We start from the raw sequence: 20,715 nt of genomic DNA, 5'->3' as shown, positions 1-20,715 counted from the left end.
GACTTGGATATCTAAGTCATAACTTGTCAAAATCGTTCAAGAGGGCCTCCAGAATCGCGGAAACGTCAAATTTGACATATTTATCTTACAAATATCTTTAAATTATCCATATCGTAACTTGTTGAAGTCTAGTAGAAATCTAATTCATTTTCCGAATCGAGCCGATATTTGATTGGTATCGTAAAACCCCCCGACTAATAGACCTACAACTATGGTCCACAAGTTCAATCCTAATTGTTTAATATTATTTTTGGTGCTGTCTGTGTTTGTAAATTCTTCCATTTTCAAAAATATTTTGCCTTAGAACTGCGACAAAAATAATAGTTTCATTGCATCTGAAAATATAATTATGTAGAGTAAATTTTCATTTGATTTTATTTTACCACTGAAGTTTACCAAATCCTACCTGTTTTCTAATCAGTCCATAAGCACTAGATTGTGCGACACTAACTAATCTGAAAATCCAACTCAAAGGAAAAACTTATTGGGATTCTGCCAATACCCGTAATATTCCTCGAAATTTCTTTCATCCTGTGGAAATCAAATGACATTCCGATATTAGTTCCTGGAAACTTATGTGTACGAGCTGCAATTCAAACAGAATGAAAGGATTAAAATTCGCAAGCATAACATAAGTACTAGACGATGCTGCGGATTCATGGGTAACTCAACTTTTTTGTGCATACAACTGCTTGCTATGTATATCATCCGGGCCACATTTTAAGTAGTCATTAAAGTCAATGTGTGAAACACCGGCATACATTTTATATTTTGGTTGGAAAGACCGTCATATTTATGGCAAGAGCTCTCGCCTTGAATACGTATACCCAGCTGCCATGTTCATAAATTGGTTATGCACTTTACGGCATCTAGTACCTCATTAATACACAATCAGAAAGAAGTGGAATACCTATCTGTACAAACGCAAAAATTAGAAGAAGAAAAAGCTTGTAGACGGTCTTACCTTAAAACCAGTCTTTTCTACATAGATTTGTAACTGTTATCCCTTGGCTTATGGAACTGACAACAGCAAAAAACAAATAAATTGTCACTAAAATAGTCTTAAAGTTGTAATTGAGCCATAACACCCGATACATACATCCGCCAAATAGGTTCATCGCGTCAGTTTACCGTCCAGTGACTGTTTCGTCCACTTCAAAGTATACGCAATTCTGTAGCAACTACGCCAAGTAGACTAAAACAGCCACTGGACGGTAAACTGAAGCAAAGACCCTACGTAGCTAAATAAAATCCTTGCTGAAACTACATTTTAAAATCACTTCCCCAGTCAAACAAAAGAGAAATCACCGTGTTCCAAGTTCAAAAATCCCAACAGAAACAAAACACAGTCGGAACAAATCACCCACCGCTTGCGGCCGCCTTCTGAATAATTCATAATTCACGTGCAATAATAGCAGGTGAATATTATTTTTCTTTTATACAGCGTCACTGAATAGAAGCCTGCGACCGAGCGATAATAACTCATCGATTGTTTACTACGAACCTAACAGGGTTGAATGGAACCGCTTTTTGCTCGTGTGTGGATGAGTTGCTGAGTCGTTTCGAATGGCTGAATACTCTGAAAAAGGGCCATTCTTTACGTGTAAAGAACTATAATGTCAATTGCTATTGCAATAGAGTCCATAGAGGGTCAGACGGAAAAATTTCATGGTATCGTAAAATCAGGTAATTTTAGTCCAATACTGCAATAATAGTCGAAGGCATTAAAATACGAGTCTAGGTTTAAAAACATCACACGAGTGTTTCATGCCTAATTATGTACAGTTACATAAACTGCTTTATGATGTGTTCAGGGACCGTATATTACGACTGCCATTGCCACATTTGATCACACAATGAAATATCATCTCCTCTGATGCTAGAATTGAGGTCATATCAAATTCTTTTGTTTTTCAGATATGCGGTTTTGTAGATGACGGGAATGTCATTTTTAAATCAATATCGACGTTATTGAAACAAAACAGTTTGACATAAAGATATGTTAGCCGTAATTTACAGTTTTCAACGCATTATGGAAGGGTAAATTTTAATATCGTACTATTGTTGATTTTAAATCTCCTGACATTGTTAAAAATGTATGCATACTTTCTAGGCATCTAAATATGGGCCATATGATAGTTATATGGTGTTGACCATAGATATCTGACCTGCTAGCATGAATTGCGTTCTCGCGCGCGACTCCATACATATTGAGCAACTTTAAAAAGGTATGGAGTCGCGCGCAGGAACGCAAAATTATGCTAGACGGTCTGTAGTTACCTGAATTCACGATAGGTAGAAGTAGAAATAATTAAAACAAAATTATACAATGACTTTTTTATTATTAACGTCTGCTTAACCTTCATAGTTTTAATTAATTTTATTATTAACTAAATCACGTTTTATTTAATGCACAATAACTTTTTTATTAATGACAAAACATAAATTGGTATAGTAGAATAGTTTACAATTCAACTATATAGGAGTTACATCGATATTGCATTGAGGATATTAACAATAATTTTGAAATATTTATACACAAAAATAATACTTAAAACATACTGCATATAGAATCTTTATTTTTTTTTTAAATCGTCATTTAACCCTTTTTTAGGCATGGAAAGACAAAAAGTTATTTTGTACAAAAATGCGCAAATAACACTTTTACAGCTTATAAATAACATTTTAAGAAAAACTTTAACATCATAAAACAGATTTGCTAATTTTACAAAACTATTTTACCAATATCTATTTACTGAATCACATCTAGGCATAACGTTTTAACAATTAAATAAACAATATTAGTACATCAACTAATTCCTGTATAATCAGTTATTCATCATATTGCTAATATTAAACAATAACAGTAACAATAAACTACTGTAATGCAGGTTCGAATATAGAAACCACCACGGCAGAGTTAAAGACGTTTATTGTCAAGAAAATCGCACCACAGTAAATATTATAGAAACAGTAGGGCAAGCGTTAACTAAAACTAAGAAAATACGAAACTAAAAGCAATGAAATTAATGTGTCACAGTAAACTTTAGCAAAACAGTATGGCAAGTTAATACTAAAAGTAAGGAAGAACAAAGTTAAACAGTAAGCAACAAGCGTAAATTCTTATAGTGCAAACATTAACATTAAACAAGGCAAGCGTATAAGAAAATATCCGTGAAAGTTTACAAGGGGAATAATAATATTGCAAAGCAAGCTAAACTAAAATAATGCTAAGCGTTTAGAAAATCAAACATATGCAAAAACAAGGCAACAGAGTATAAGCTAAAAGATTCTAACTTTAACAATTAAGCGGCAAGCTATAGAACTTAGCGTATAAAATATTTAAATGCACAACATAACAAAAGAGACTAACAAAAATATTACAACTTACGGTTTACTTAACTTAACATGCAAACGAAACGTAGTGCAATGCCAAACAGATAAACCGTGTTACGGAAGTATCGCTTAGCGCAACTACTCCTAAGTACAAAGTGTACGTCCTAGCACTTAGAAAAGTACGTCGCGGCTGACCGGCACGAACCGTGCTACGGAAGCGATACCGGGCGGTCGCGATGCTTTGCTCGTCAAGTCAGCTACTCCGTCCCATTTCAATGTGATCGGATCGCTGCGCGAGACAAACTGAGCGAGCCGGGGCCGCGCTGCGGCTTATAAAGGCCTGGCGCGGGTGACCGTGCGGGCTGTGCGCGCGCGGGGTAAGGCGGGTTCCTACGATACCGGGCGCAGCAAGTAGCGCGTATGACTCATATTATTACTGCGCGCGGTGGTTTCTTTTACGTTGCATTACAATCTCCCCCTCTGGCTCCGAAGACGTCTCGGCGAGGAAGCCAGATTATCTTGTTGACGGGGCTGACGACCACGCGGGCGCGAAGTGCGTTGAGATGTGTCTTTGGTTACAGGCTTCTTTGGAGGACGACCTCTTTTGCGGATTGGTATAGCAGGTGATGGCAATGGGCTGTCTTTCTCGCATTGGTATGGGCGCAGTGCAGAGGCGTGATACAATCCAATACTACAGTTCGGACGGCTAGGGTCGGCAATATGGAAGGAACTTGGTCCATGGCTGCTGAGGATCGTATATGGACCATCTCTACGAGGGGCAAGCTTTGCACTAAATCCTTGAGCGGTTTTACTAACGGCATGGCTTTCTACCATCACTTGATCTCCAAGCTTATAATTTGGACAATTTCTTCTACTCTTGTCGACGTATTCCTTCCTCTTCTCCTCCTTCATTTCCTGAACTTCTCTTACTCTATTCAGCGTTTCCGCTATGGTTAATAACTTTGGCGTTATTTCTGGAATGAAATTTTCTGACAGAATTATCTCCCTTAGATCATGCTCATTGTCATCAGGGGTTCTCAATTCGCGGCCAAATGTCAGATAAGCAGGTGAATGTCCAGTGGTTGAACCCGTTGCTGTGTTCATTGCGAAACGTATACTTGGTAGCTGCTCAGACCAGACACGATGATTGTCACCTACTAGTATGGCTAGTTGCGTCTTGAGATCTCTGTTTTTTCGTTCAACGGGATTGGTCTCTGGATGATACACGGGTGTAAACGCATGTTTGATCTTGAGGACATACGTTACTTGTTGCATAACAGCGCTGACAAGTTGTGTACCATTGTCACTAATCATCCTTCTCGGCATTCCATATCGCAAGAAGATCTCGTTGATAAGTGTCATTGCGCAAACTTCAGCGGTTGCACTCTCCAGTGCGAATAATTCGACCCAACGAGTACACAAGTCTTCAATGATGAGAATCCATGACTTTCCATCTGATGATGTCGGTAGAGGGCCAAATAAATCGAAGGCAATGACTTCAAACCTCTTATTCATAGCTGTCGTTTGGAGTAGTCCAGCTGGCTTCATGTTGGAAGGCTTGTATCTTTGGCATGGTATACAATTGCGGACGTAATTCTCGATGTCCTTTCTCATGCCTTTCCAAAAGTATCGCATACTGATACGATTAAAGGTTTTCTCTGCGCCGTAGTGCCCTGCGGTAGGCTCGTCATGGTAAACAGAGATAACATCTTTTTGCTCGTCTACTGGAACAACAAGCTGACTGTTTTCAGCATCACTGTCAGGGTTATATCGGTACAATATGCCGTTGTTCATGATATATCCTTTATGACTCCAGTATCTTGCATCTTCTACTGAGCTTCCTTCTAAAGCTGTGATAATCTTCTTTATGTTTTCATCTTTCAACTGTTTCTCTCTTATTTCTTTTGGACTCTTTGTAGGTGTATCTACTACAACGCTACAGATTCCACAACTTTCCTTGTTGTCCAAATCACAGTTAGGGCGTGACAACATATCGGCAACAACATTTGTTCGACCGGGTATATATTTTATGGTCAAGTCGAATGGCTGCAATTGTAGAGCCCATCTGGCTAATCTACCTGTTGGAGACTTTAACGTCATAAGCCATCTCAAAGCTTGGTGATCAGTCATGATCGTAATCGGTGAACCTTCTATGTAGCCTCGAAATTTATTAACTGCCCACACGACGCTCAAAGCTTCTCGTTCAGTAGTCGAGTAGTTGCGCTCTGCCTGATTTAACAACCGACTGGCGTATTCAACGGGATGTTCTTGATCCCCCTCCCCCTGCACTAAAACTGCACCGATGGCATAGCTACTAGCATCTGATTTTATTATGTAAGGCTTAGAATCATCAGCCTGTGCCAAAACGGGAGCTGAAACGAGGAGTTTTCGTAAAGTCTCAAACGCAGTCTGCTGTTCGCTTTTCCAAGTCCACTCTGTATTCTTCTTTGTCAAGCGTGTTAGAGGCTCAGCAACTGTGGCAAAGTTTGGCACGAATCTTCGGTACCATGAGCACGTTTGTATAAATGACAATAAATGTTTGAGATTGGAAGGCGCGGGCATCTTCAAGATTGAACTGATCTTATCTGGATCGAGTTCGAGTCCATCCGCTGTGATGTAATGGCCAAGATACTTAATCTTTGCGACGCAAAAGTTACACTTCTCTCTATTCGCTGTTAGGTTATACTCCCTCAAACGAGCGAATACATCTTGCAGATCTTTTAAATGTTGCTCAAACGATGTGGACATAATGATGAGATCGTCGAGATAAACTAAAAGTTTTATATGGCTCAAAGATATGCGGAAACCATCCATGAGTCTCTGGAATGTGGCTGGCGCGTTGCGGAGTCCGAATGGCATACGAAGAAACATATACATGCCAAATGGCGTGACGAAGCTAGTTTTAGATTGATCCTCGTCTTTGACCTTGATTTGCCAGTAGCCAGCACGCAAGTCTATGGTAGACATGAAGGGCGTTCGTTTAGCATTGTGCAGCAGATCATCAATGCGCGGTAAGGGATACACGTCAGGTGTTGTAATAGCGTTCAGTTGTCTATAATCAACGCAAACTCTCGTTCCTCCGTCCTTCTTAGGAACCATAACAACAGGTGCGGACCATGGTGACTGGCATGGTTTGATTATCCCTTCATTGAGCATTTTACTGACTTCCGCTTTCAGTATTTCAGTTTTTGCTGGCGGTAAACGATACGGTGGTACAGAGATGGGTCGATGACTTCCAGTTTCGATCACATGCTCTGTCCGCGTTGTTGGTTTTCCGTTTGGAATAAAAATGTCTTCGTGTCGACTTATTAATTCGTTCAACTGCTTATCTTCCTCAGAGCTGAGAACTCGTTCAGCTATGTCAATAGAGGCAATATCTGTGCTCGGAGTTCCAAAAAGATTTCTGGAAACGGGTGATAACTCTATGTCATCTTCTTCAAAAGCTTTCATCGCATCAAGCTTCAAGGCATCTATAATTGGAGAGTAGCCATCGAGCAGTTCGTTACATTGACGTTTGGGAGGTGTGCGCAGGTCAATCGGTATTAGAGGTCCATAACTCTTAAGAATCTCTTCAGGTGGTAGCTGGCTAGTACTCATGCTCTGTGCAGAGGTAGAAGGGGCTTCATCAGCTAGTTGCGGCTCAAGCTGTCGCTTAACGGCCATCTTTGGGGACACGGTTAACCCAATACTGAAGGAAGGTCCATATGGACGCTCAAGACTCATTTCAGTCATTGATGTGGATTGCTTTGGAGTCACACATTTCTCTGGAGTCGACAAAGTTGGAGAGAGTAGATCTGGCAACGAAACTTCAGATACTATTTGGCTAATAAGAGTTTCTCCTATGTCTTCCAGGATCAAATCGAAAACTTTGGAGGGCTCATCTAAAAATCGGCATGTGAGCTGAGGAACATTGAGGACCATCAGAGCGTCGGTTATATAGTCTACTCCTAATAATGTCTTCGTATTACTGGTCCCTGGTAGCTTAACAAGTAGTGTAGGTACTGTTTTACCATACACATAGATAGGTACGGTGATGGTGAGGACGTCTTGCATCTTCCTTAAACCATCTGCGAGGGTTATATATCTCCGTTCCTGTTTAAACTTGTATCCCTCGTCTGAAAGTCTTCGGTACAATTGGTATGAACAGACACTGGATTTCGCGCATGTGTCAACATGGCCAATTGATTCTATATTATCAATCTTCATGGGAACTGTAGGCCTTCGGCGTGGTCCAGATAAGTTAATTGAGCAGATTTCTTCTAACTTTACCTTCTCAATATTGCACTTCGGACACCGACTACGAACAACGCCTGGCTCACCACAACCATAACACTTAAATTTTGGCTTTGTAGGATCCAAAGGAGTGACTGACGCTGTTGCTGACTGACTAGGCTTTGGGGCCACTTCTGGTTTCTCAGTAGCTTGTTCGTTTCTTCGTAACAACTTCCTGCAAACGTCAGCCGTGTGACCTGGTATTCTACAATAATTACAGCGTGACTTCAATTTTGTGTTGTGACTGGTTACTGGTTTTTCCATCTTCGCCGCTCTTTCACTTAAACTGCGTTCGACGTGTCTGGCCTTTTCAGATAACTCTTTAAAAGTAGTTACTGTGTCTCTGTTAATTTTATCCCTGATCTCAAAACGTAACTGTCCAAAAATCATATCTGTCTCGAATTGTTCTGTAAACCGAGGTGGTGGCAATTGTGCAATGAGTGCTCGCTTCTTCTGTATAAAAATCTCTGTTGGTGTATTCTTGTCTTGCTTAATCTCGATAATATCCTGTAGGATTGCATAAGTAGGTTTCTTTGGAGCGTAAGCGTGTCGTAAACGATTTTCAAATTCCTTCCAGGTATCTATTTCATGCTTAACGCCTTGCCACCAAACTGCAGCATCGTCTTGTAATATCAAGGGCAGCCCCTCTAGGATTGCACTATCTTCTAAATCTTCCACTTGCTTAAAGGTTGAAACGCCTGATATGAATGCTTCTACTGCTGTAGGACTTCGAGTGCCATTGAATCTTGCAGGACATTTGCTAAGTAATGTTTTCTTTTTACTACTACCAACCGCTTGTAGCAGTTCCCTGAACTGTTCCGTAGATAAACTCATGAGCTGGGAAGGCTCCTTCGGAGAAGATTCGGTCGACATCTCTGGTTTGATGACCTTCGTCTTGATGGATTTCTCGACAGTTCTAGGTCTTAAGTTATACCGTTTGGCCCCACGTTGGGCGCCAGATTGTAATGCAGGTTCGAATATAGAAACCACCACGGCAGAGTTAAAGACGTTTATTGTCAAGAAAATCGCACCACAGTAAATATTATAGAAACAGTAGGGCAAGCGTTAACTAAAACTAAGAAAATACGAAACTAAAAGCAATGAAATTAATGTGTCACAGTAAACTTTAGCAAAACAGTATGGCAAGTTAATACTAAAAGTAAGGAAGAACAAAGTTAAACAGTAAGCAACAAGCGTAAATTCTTATAGTGCAAACATTAACATTAAACAAGGCAAGCGTATAAGAAAATATCCGTGAAAGTTTACAAGGGGAATAATAATATTGCAAAGCAAGCTAAACTAAAATAATGCTAAGCGTTTAGAAAATCAAACATATGCAAAAACAAGGCAACAGAGTATAAGCTAAAAGATTCTAACTTTAACAATTAAGCGGCAAGCTATAGAACTTAGCGTATAAAATATTTAAATGCACAACATAACAAAAGAGACTAACAAAAATATTACAACTTACGGTTTACTTAACTTAACATGCAAACGAAACGTAGTGCAATGCCAAACAGATAAACCGTGTTACGGAAGTATCGCTTAGCGCAACTACTCCTAAGTACAAAGTGTACGTCCTAGCACTTAGAAAAGTACGTCGCGGCTGACCGGCACGAACCGTGCTACGGAAGCGATACCGGGCGGTCGCGATGCTTTGCTCGTCAAGTCAGCTACTCCGTCCCATTTCAATGTGATCGGATCGCTGCGCGAGACAAACTGAGCGAGCCGGGGCCGCGCTGCGGCTTATAAAGGCCTGGCGCGGGTGACCGTGCGGGCTGTGCGCGCGCGGGGTAAGGCGGGTTCCTACGATACCGGGCGCAGCAAGTAGCGCGTATGACTCATATTATTACTGCGCGCGGTGGTTTCTTTTACGTTGCATTACACTACAATTAATTTTACAAACGTAAATCTGACGTAAATACTTGTTCATGAATGATGTGAACTATGAAATAATATTCCTAGTTCATTTATTTTGGTATTCAAGTTTATTCTACATAATAATTATTATTGTTTTGTTATCAGATACGAAATCAAACATCGGAACAAAGGGTATAGGTATACTGAAAAAACTAGAGGCATATTCAATCAATTTAAAAAAAGAATCCTGAACGTTCCAATTTTTAACTTAAACTTTATGTGATGGAAGTCAATTTGGCAATGCATGGTAACTCAACAGAACTACGAAGTACGATGTAACAGAAGTTTAAATATGTTCGGACTGCAGGCATTGCATTTGAAATATAACATTACAATATAGTTATCAGTGAATTAACAATAGAAATATGTAGTTGCAAATGCAAAAAAAACGTGAACAGTATTGTTACAAAATTCATAAACAATACATTCAAAATAATGACAGTTGTTTGGCGACACTATTTCTCTATATTTCTTTTTTTAAAGTAAACGTATTTAGGTTAGGGCATATCTTAAATATTTACACGACATAATTACCTTAATTTTGGACTATTACTTATAAGGATTTAAACGTTTTTTATATAATAATAAACATGGCCTTCAATTTCACAAATAACAATGTATTATATACAATGTAAATTATTCTAAAATCAGTCTATGTTAACGGTATCCATAAATCGAATGAAAATGTTTTACAATCAATTTTGATAGATAAAACTTATTGATGAAACTGGATTTCATTTTCTGGAATAGCATGGAATTTGCATAAATATTTCTAACTCGACTTAGAATATAGAAATTTCCTCAAAGGTAGGTAACAAGAGACTCGAGTGATGTAGACCAAACGCTTCTATCGCTCACATTTGTCAGAGAGTGCTACTGTTCCACAGCGTCTGAGTATTTTAAACTATCCGTAGACACATATGGCATTATTGAACTAGAAGTTGGAGTTGAAGCGCCCCAGTGAACTAGTTCTCTGCAACTCATGTGTGCATGTAATGTATTGATTTAATTTGATTCCGAATGCTGAACATGTGATTCTAAATGTGTGTAAACTTTGAAGATACGAAGGAGTTGAACTGATAACACTATTTCAATTATGGTTAAAAAATAATGATCCACAGAAATTATTTGAATCCAACCATACGATTCATGTTCCCAAGATGTTACATGGTGTTAAAGATGTTATAATGGGCATATTAAAAAAATGGTAAAAGTAAAACATATTAAATAATTAAAACGAGTCACTCACGTTCATAGAACTTGACATATTTCGGTCTAAAACGAGGAGCTTCATCAAGAGCCGTTTGCTTCAGCTTAGCGACGTAGACTAATAAACGTAAGTGATCCGCATGAATTTTATTTGATAAATTATTTTATAAAGTTTTTACGATTGTTCATCATAATAATCAGAACACATTTGCTTTACAATAACTACGCAGCTTTGGCCCTCAGTTATTACGTAGTTAACAATAAAGGCCTGTGCACACTGCTTGCGTGTACGTAGACGTGTAAGTGCACGTGCGCGTTGTAATATACATATCCTTATGAGAGACGCCACACCGCTTGCGTGACATATGCGTGCACGGCTCCAACAATTTAGCACACGCGCACGTCCACGTCTGCGCACACGTAGTTAGTGTGCTCTCTTTAAATGACATTGCTTGTTCCGAATGAACTACTTTTACATTAGTTACATTATGCAATCACTAACTAAATCCGGGTTCAACTAAACCAGCTATCTTATTGAGGTCTCGACGTATTTTCCTAATAAGATTTTAAGGAAGAATTGAAGAAGTAGTACCATTATTGTAGGTAGGCGTGTTTCTGCTGCAGCGCCTGTGGAATAAAAAAATAGTTTTGACTTTTTCTCAACTTTTTTGTATTTTTTTAGTGAACTATAATACTGTACGTAGGAAATAGATTTCACAAACAAAAAAAGTTGAAAAATGTATTAAAATTAAATTGTAGCTATCAGAATCCAAAAGATAATTAAAATTTCCATTCTTGTTTACGAATTCCGAAGAAACAAAGTTTAAAGAGGACTTGATCAATAACAGAATTTCACGGTTATCGATATTGAGTATAATAATGCCAGTGTTTAAATGTTTTGTCATTTCGAAATGAATCTTGAAAAACCTAAGTACATTATTATGTATTATATCGGAATTCCGAAATAAAAGGTTCCGATTCGTCATAAGTATTGATATTTATCGATACGATTGTGAGCGATAAGTACTAACACTTTTAATGTTTAGAAGATTTCAACTGTATTCTCAAATAACAACTTTCACCGTCTTAATAAAGATTAGCGAAGGGTCGAATGTTAGGCTTAGATATTCCAACTGTACACCATAGGTGAGTCAAATGATTGAATCAACTAGCGTAATTTGGTACCTCAAATTCAAAAAAACCGAGGCCTCTTCAGTTTTCTATAGTGAAGTGAAATAAAGTGTCGGAAGCATCGGGTCGGTGTTTGACCTTTTAGACTGAGTCAAACCTTACGCTGGCTTCTCAAACCGTTTGGCTCACCCGAATTCAATAAGCGATTGAATTAAAACCCAAAAGTTCACTCCAAGATTGCCAAAGTTGCCGGCAACCTGTAATACCTTGGCCTTGGCATTACCTGTGAAACTTCGGCCTTAGGCATTACCTGTGAAACTTCGGCCTTAGGCATTTACCTGTGAAACTTCGGCCTAAAGCCGAGGCGGGATTCGCGCTCCGCTCTCGAAGCACTAGGGTTTGACTTGTCGACTTCCATACGTCGAATATGGAGGCCTCGCACCTGTAAAATATGAATCTGTTTAATGTTTTCTAATAGACTACAGCTGTATCATTATACTAAAATAATTGTCAGCCTTACCGAATCATTAGAGTAGGCACAGGCGAGAGCGCCGCCGCCTCTAACTCTAGAGTGGCTTGGCTCGACGCGTAGCCATTGCTGAAGTTCAGCACGTGGTTAGCTGTGAAGCCAGGCACCTGGTGACAAGGGCAAGTATACTTTATGAGACAGAAGAGAGAGCACAAAGAAATTTAGACAGAAATTAATTTTTTTTCTACAGTCACCCGTTGTCCACGTAGGTACGCTGTAAAGGGTTCGAAACTTCGGGATGTGTTTTAAATTCACTAATATAGCTACGCGATATAATCCGTTTAAATCGTTTTATTTCATGAATAACTATCGCGGTAATCAAAGACAATATCATATTATGTATTATTTAAACGCCCTAAAGTTTACAAATCCATCATATTACAGGACACACCAATAGAGCAAGTCAATAAATACAAATATTTAGGAAGCGTAATAACCAATGACTCATGCACCTCTAGCACAACTGGCCGCGACAGGCGTGAGAAGTGACAGATCGGCGCGACTTGGCGGCTTGTCGCGTGTTGGCAGCACAACTCACGCGCGAGAGCCGCGACAAACTCGCGATCAGGTGTCACTGTCAGAAAATGACAACGATCGCGACTTTGAACGAAAATCCGTAGCACAACTGGCTATTTTGAGACAAAATATTCTCTCGTCTTTATGTCAATCCGCGAGTCGAAGTCTACGCGACTTTATAACGCGACTCGCTCTCGCGGGTGGTTTGCTTGTACTTTTTTAACTAAACTCATGATAATTATAACTTAAAAACAAGTTTCATATATTATGTAATAATATAATTTGCATAATTACTTATTGCCCTAAGGAATAAGGAAGTATGGAACAATCACTAAATGCGCTTTACGCACTCTTATATCGATTATGCACGGTGATACCTACAAGTACCACAACACACCCATCATGTTTACAACTTTAATTTCAAACAGCTAGCTTGTAGGTACTCAATTAAGTAATTAGGTACATATGTAGGATTTTTAAATTTCAATTCGGTTCGTAAGTTTGTAGAAGTAATCCTAAGACTTCCTTACACAAAACTTTCATCAACCTAACAACGGAGCCCGCTTGCTTGTACATAAATGAAGCCGATGAGGTGGGTAGGTACAAATGTTCAAAACAAACTATCCAACTGATTAAGTAAGCCATAGTCTTAGTAGTAATATTTAGGATCACGGTTAGATATCTAATTTCAACAATCTCTTACTATTTAGGTACCGTTTGGAACCTTCCTCGACTTCAACAAAACATACCTACATGTGGCCTTTGCCCGCTGCATCGTACTGTAACAGAATGATGTAATACGTGCCTATAACAGGATCATGTCCGGCTCAAAATCATACTTTGTATGAAATACTATCAGTCATCACCCACTAAACCATTCCGTCCCCTGCCAACACCATACCGTGACGTGACTGGACCGAGCCGACCAACAATATTTTGAAGGAGTCGTTACACTCATGTCATAGTCTGCGTAGGTAGCATAGGTACGGTTATCATATGGTCTACCATATTGAAACTCCTCTAGATCATACCCATGTTCTAGATGTTTCACTTCATGTTTGACAGGGGCCTGATACGATCATGCTATGATACGTTGCTGTCAGCATTAGGTATGAAGTGGGCCTTGGGGAGCTAATTAATCATGGCTTCTAGGAGTTCTAGGTACTTACCTACCTACTTTATTTTTGTTTCTTTTCAGGTAAAAATACAGGAGAGAAAAAAAACAATATTTAAATTAATAGTATATTGCTTTGCCTTACCTATATATTCTTGCAATATTCGACTTCTTATTATTAAACCTAATATATATTAACATCTAGAACCACTATAGAGAAATTGTATGAATCTTCTTTATTACCCTTGAAAAGTATTTTCTCTCTTCCTTTTTCTTCGACATGCGGCGTAGGACAATTAAATATCACCCTGGAAAGAAAATTGGTTTGTAAACAAGACAATAAAATATGGTCATGACTTCATCGAGGACTATGAAATAAGCTTTTCATATCAATTTATCAAATCATATACAGTTAGATACACAGTAGTCAGTACACACACATGCCATCCATTATTGGCACAAGAAAAACTATATGAAACTTATTTGAGAGTTACTGTGGCAGCTTAGATAGGTACTACGCCATAACCATTATATAGGGTTATTATTAATAGTTCACTTCCTCGGTGGTGTTCTTAAAGCTAAAGCGCTTCTCACATCTTAGTTAATTTAGAAAAGGGGACAGCTCCGCGTTTGAAACCTACAAGCTTGCCTAGTGTGTTTCTTTTCCTGAATCTCCACTTCGGGTCCCGTTGGCACGTTCCTGTTAATAATATTTTCCTTTCGGTGCTGGGATATCAATCGTGTCTAGGATAATGCTGAACTTATTCTGAAAAAAAAACACTATTTACAACAGGAATATGAGAACAAAACCAATAATAGCAATTCCATTATTATAGTTACTTACAAAAATATTTTATTTAAAAGGTTTATTAAACAGAAATTTTTAAACAATATATATTTTAAGGAATATTATCAATATTAAGTATATAAGGCTCTATTACTTACATTTTTTCATATTTTTTCCCGTAATTAAATGTTAACAAAATTTGAAAATTCCTTGACTTTGACAGGAAAAACTTAACCATCGACAAAAAACTAGATTTTTTACCACCAAAGAACGAATGATTTAGCACATCCCTGGTTTCCGATTCAGTGTTGCCACTTGCAAATATCGATTTGTTTAGACTTTGATTTCGCCGGGTAACACTGACGAGTCGCGCCGCGACTTTGAGTTCTCTACGCGGCTGTTGCAGTCGCGGGTACAAGTTATGCTACGGAAATCGACAGATTTGACAGCCGCGGGAATGGCGACTCGAGTCGCGGTCTGAGTCGAGGATGCAAGATGTGCTAGAGGTGTAGATGCACCGAGGACATCAAACAGAGAATCGCTATGGCTAAAAGAGCCTTCAATAACAAAAAAGATCTGCTTAAGGTGAGGTATGCCCGGGGAAAATTTTCAGATTCTGTCAAATTACCCCATTTCACACACAAGCACGCGTCACGCACACTACCTCACTTTACCGGGACAGGTCAGTGACCCATCCTGTTTTTTTTAAGATGCAAATGAGAGTATTTTGAGTTTCGTCTTAACCACTAGCCTCCTTTGAGGAAGAGAAACTCTAAAAAAGTTCCATTGAAAGAAGGAAGACAAAACAATATATTTTATCTTGTTCTCCTTGTCTGTTCATGTCACATGTGACGTACTTAAATGTAAATTAAGACTGCATCGAGCAAAATCAGCGAAAAAGGCAGTCACCGTTTAGTCGCTAGCGTTCACATCTCTTGATAAAAAAAATTATAATAAATGTCATTATTATCCCAAAGAGTGTGTTTACAACGAATCACCCTTGAAAATCTGAAATGTTTTACAATATAATAAATACACTTATGCAAAGTTGTACCTAAAACGTGATGAACGAGTGTCAGCGTTTAGTAAAATTTGTATAAAAAAATCGATGCTCATGCTATAAAATCGAGTGATTTCGAAAGCCAGATAACTGGACTACAACGAATCAGGCTTTTCCTATTTTTCCTCTTAAAGGCTACAGAGAAATTCAATCGTAAACGTAAACTTTCGTATAATTTCCATACATCCGCCATATCTGTCAAATTCTCCTTCTCCTCAGATGCCCGCTGTGGGCCGTTGGAAGCGGACGCGTACTTCTTTCTTCCAAGTTGACAGTTCGATTTAGCATATATATTGACAGAAATTCATGTCCGTATACGAATGATGATACCAGTGAAAAACTGTGTTCAAAATAAATAGGGTAAATAAATAACGTCACACGGAGATCTAGTCATTAAAATTTCGATTTATTTTTATTCACAAGTCATAATACTTAAAAAATATGACAAATTATTTAATAAAATATATTAATACAACCAAATCAGTGTAATTAGCTTCTTCTTAATTCACTTAAAATGAAAAAAGTTTGAAGATTTGTTATTTCTTATTGGAATAAATTTTCATTGTGCTGGTATTCATATTACGTCATTTTAAAAACATATATGACATAATGTCAATATACTAGATAAACAATTTATCAACAAAATTCTTCACATTTTAGCCTAAACAATATAAACTATTAAAATTTTATTTATGAAGACGAAGCAATGTTGTTCACATAATTTCAGCAATAAAATTCTTAGTTTCAACCAGTTTTGTTGCTATTCTAAGAGCTATCATGTGCTTTGAAAGTTAATGCAATGATATATCATCAAGAAATTGAAATCAAGACTCGACCTGCAGTTTCAGCGGGTTTTTGTGGCTATATCATCAGTTGAAAGAACGATATTTAAAGCCAATATCGCAGTGGTCTGGTTTACGAGTACCTATATTGGTTTCATGTGACGATGTTTATATAAATGTATCTATCAAACAACAACGTGCTTTTATTTCATTGATATTCGGTGCAAAACGATAACTCAGTAACGAAATAAAAGTATCAGAAATGAATTTGGGTTTTTTCAGTGAACGTTTATATTTATGAAGTCGGTTATGAGGTCTTATGTCTTATCGGCGTGGCTTTGGCCTTTGTAATGCTTTGTAATAAGGTAGGTGAGGTATCTAAATCCCTAATTGTATTAACTTTTTTTGAATGAATTACAATTTAATTATTTAAATAAAAAAGTGGTCCACAAACATACACATCTGCTTGGTCCGCTAAAATAATTTAAGTGCCCTACATAATAGGTATATTTAAGATTAACAATCAGTAAACATCATTAATTACGCTCAAATGCTTATGTTTCAGTACAAATTGGGTGAAATATTTCCGACATAAAACCTAAAGGTAAAAGTACAATTTGCTAAGTAAACTGTCAATCTAGATTAATTATAATAGATAGACTCTTATAAGTTAGCTTACTGAAGATTTTGAACAACATATAGGTACTAAATAAAATACAATTTGTTTTTCCATGACTCATGTAGGCCGTATTTTACTATAGACCATGTTAAATTTAAGATGAAATTAATTCATGATAAAAGCTAATAAGGCCCGGTAGTATTTTCTGTTATTCTTGAACTTGTACTATGACTAATTGTAAGAAGGCCCACTGTCAGTGCCAGTAACAAGGCCCGGTTCCGAACCAACATGGTATGTTTTTTTTATAAAATGGATTTTTCAAAAGCGCCGGAATATTTTTATATATTCTTTTCGCCGATGATATTGGGTTCGGCCACTAACTCCTCGATCGCGGCATTTTTCCAGATCCTCCAGGTGCCGTCATCTCTCTGAATAGGTCCCAGGATCTTGCGATAAACTTTTCTCTCTGCTACCAGGAGCTGACCTTCTTCTTTTAGTGTTAGGGACTAGGCCTCACAGCCATACATTAGGATAGGCCGTATAACGGTTTTATATATCCGTAACTTTGTATGTTTGCTGAGAAGCCCGGACACCAACACTTTGTGGGGGGCTGCACTGCACCGCAGGGCGTTTTGGATGCGTATTTTGATCTCCTCCTCTCTGGTGTTTGTGTCGGTAACAGTAACAGTAACAGTAACAGTGTAAGAAACATGAACAAATGAGAAATATATATTGAATTGGTTTGGTCATAATATCCTGATTATTAATAAAACTATTTCAGTTAATATAAAGGTGGGCCTTATATGCCTCACCTGACCTTATTCGTTCACATTTAGATCCTATAACTATATTTGGTCACTTTGGCCGTCACTATCTATTTGATGCCGATTGTACTAACAATTAAAAGTACAGCTCATATGTACTTTTACCTATACTGAAACTTAAGCATTTGAGCGTAATTAATAATGTTCACTGATTATTAACATTACGTGTTAAAGAACTGTGTCCCGATTTGGGCCATGGTGCGTCCATTAATGAATCGCATACTAACGGATAGAGGTTTACGAGTACATTCACAGAAAAATGATTATAGGCAACCCAATACTAGTGGCTTAATTGCCGTTTAATGATTCTGAATCTGAAGATTCTTCTTGGATACTGTAAAATCTTATAAAATATGTCACCCATTTCTGTTCATGGAGGTTTTATTAGTTGTGTTAGATGCCTTGCATACCGTTATTACCAAATAATGGGCTGATAAGGCCCGGTAGCAACGAGATCGTACCGTATAACAGATATCAGAAAATTTCGAATTGATATAGAGAGCGCGTAATCCAATGAGTAAAATACATTAATATATTTTTTTCATAAAAGCAGAAATATCCCAAACATTAACTTTAAACCCTCCCATACATTTAGTACGACGACTCACCCCTCAAAGAACGTTGGTGTCGTAAGAGATAAAACTGCTTGAGATTCATTATTTGCGATAATAAACTGTAATAAAATAATAAAACTACCGTTTATGAAATAATAAATCCAACATTGATTTTTTAACTACACCGCAAAGTTCATTTAGAAATATTTAAGGGGGCCCGTCAATGTATCGCACAAGAAGGGCGTCATTTAGAGAAACTACTGTAAACAAAAAATGTACTTCCTTTAAAAAGAAATGTTGGATGTATTATTTAATAAACGGTAGTTTTATTATTTTATTACAGTTTACTATCGCAAATAATGAATCTCAAGCAGTTTTGTCTCTTACGACACCGACGTTCTTTGAGGGGTGAGTCGTCGTACTAAATGTATGGGAGGGTTTGAAGTTAATGTTTGAGATATTTCTACTTTTATTTAAAAAAAGTTATAAATGTAATTTTACTCATTGGGTAATGTACTTTTGATATCAATTTGAAGTTTTCTGATATCTGTTATATTTACGGAATTATAGCCTGGCTACACTTAACGATTACACACTGTATAAGTTACTTCAGGACGCGTGGACCAGAACCCATACTATCCGGGACACAGTTCTTTAATATTATGTAGGGCTAAAAAGGCCCTCTGTCAGTGCGAGTGACAAGGCCCGGTCCGTCCTGGGCCTTATTGAACATATGAGATGAAATCATCATCATCATTTCGGCCTATATACGTCCCACTGCTGAGCACAGGCCTCGTCTCATGCGCGAGAGGGCTTGGGCTATAGTCCCCACGCTAGCGCAATGCGGATTGGGATGAAATGAGATGAAATAGTAAATTTATATATTTTAATATAGGTAATTATGAGTTATTTGATTTCCCAATAAGTTTTAAGTAAGCATCACTTACTGACTTACAAAAGTATAAGTGTAGTACCTGAATTTTATTAGATGTTTTTAAAGCTTTATTATTAACAGAGCTTTAAAAATTAAGTTATAAGTGAAATATAATAAGCGTCTTTAGTTGTAAAAAAATATGTTACGAGACCTATAAGTAATAAAGGGATAATTTTAGATATAGTCCACTTTTTTCGAGTAGGTAAAATAGATGATTTCTTATATCTTTAATAATAAAACTCCTAGGTTTAATTCGGTCTGTCTACAAACCGCATACCTACAATTGCCCACCACCGCACTGTTAACTGACAGTCCGTAAACCTTATTACAAAAGGCATAAGGTCCACCGATGGACAGTTAAGAGCGTCGCCGTTTTGAACCTATCTTAATACAAAAGTCAACAACGAAAATAATTAATTACCTAATACGTCACATACCTATGACATGACATGAACAAACAAGGAAAGCTATATATAAAAAAGTGTTTTTTCTCTGTCTTCTCACAAAGGAAAGCTGTGACAGTTTGAATTCCTCAAAGAAGGTTAGTAGTTAACACTAAACTCGAAACAGCACCTTTAAAAAAACATTAGGGGTCACTGACCTGTCCCAGTAAATTGAGGTAGTGTGCGTGAGCTGCGTTTGTGTGTGAAATGGGGTAATTTGACAGAATCTGAAAATTTACCCTCCTCTACGCCCTCTTAACTAAATAATAGAATTCATTAGATACTCGAACTAAATAAACCGAATAAATACAGAAGTCGTCAAATGAAAAACGTTATTTAGGTACTACTCTAATCAATAGGGCTTTCGATAAGGCACAAATCAATTCAATGACAATTTCATTAAAATCATATGTGTATTCCGATGATGTTATTATTATATAACTTACCTTAGCTTAGCTTCAGTTTGTATATATTTAGTTATACTACCTAGCTACTAAGAAAAAATTGCATGCTTCTTCAAGTGAAATGTAGGGGAGAGCGGGGACAAAAGTAACTGCGGGTGGAAAGTAACTATTGCTCTGTAGGTTTATCTAATAGACAAAATACCACTCCGCTGCTATTAAGTGATAGACAGTGGTGCCCCCTTCACTCAGTCAGCGCATTCAGTCGAAACGGTCGCCACGTG

The 20,715-nt window shown here is 37.7% G+C and overlaps 1 protein-coding gene across 1 annotated transcript in view; it reads right to left on the bottom strand.

Annotated features, from left to right (window-relative positions):
• Positions 1-11,210: 11,210 nt before the first annotated feature.
• Positions 11,211-20,715, bottom strand: part of LOC134679095 (uncharacterized) — a 126,675-nt gene continuing 117,170 nt past the window's right edge. Inside the window, exons 5-7 of the mRNA XM_063537942.1 lie at positions 12,389-12,504; positions 12,207-12,310; positions 11,211-11,364 (exon numbers count right to left, since the gene is read on the bottom strand). Of these exons, the coding sequence (XP_063394012.1) occupies positions 11,264-11,364; positions 12,207-12,310; positions 12,389-12,504 (321 nt within the window). The 3' untranslated portion in view covers positions 11,211-11,263. The remainder of the gene's footprint in view (positions 11,365-12,206; positions 12,311-12,388; positions 12,505-20,715) is intronic.

This window comes from Cydia fagiglandana, chromosome 2 (assembly GCF_963556715.1).
Source record: "Cydia fagiglandana chromosome 2, ilCydFagi1.1, whole genome shotgun sequence".
NCBI lineage: Eukaryota > Metazoa > Arthropoda > Insecta > Lepidoptera > Tortricidae > Cydia > Cydia fagiglandana.
This window is presented reverse-complemented; position numbering and strand designations above follow the sequence as displayed.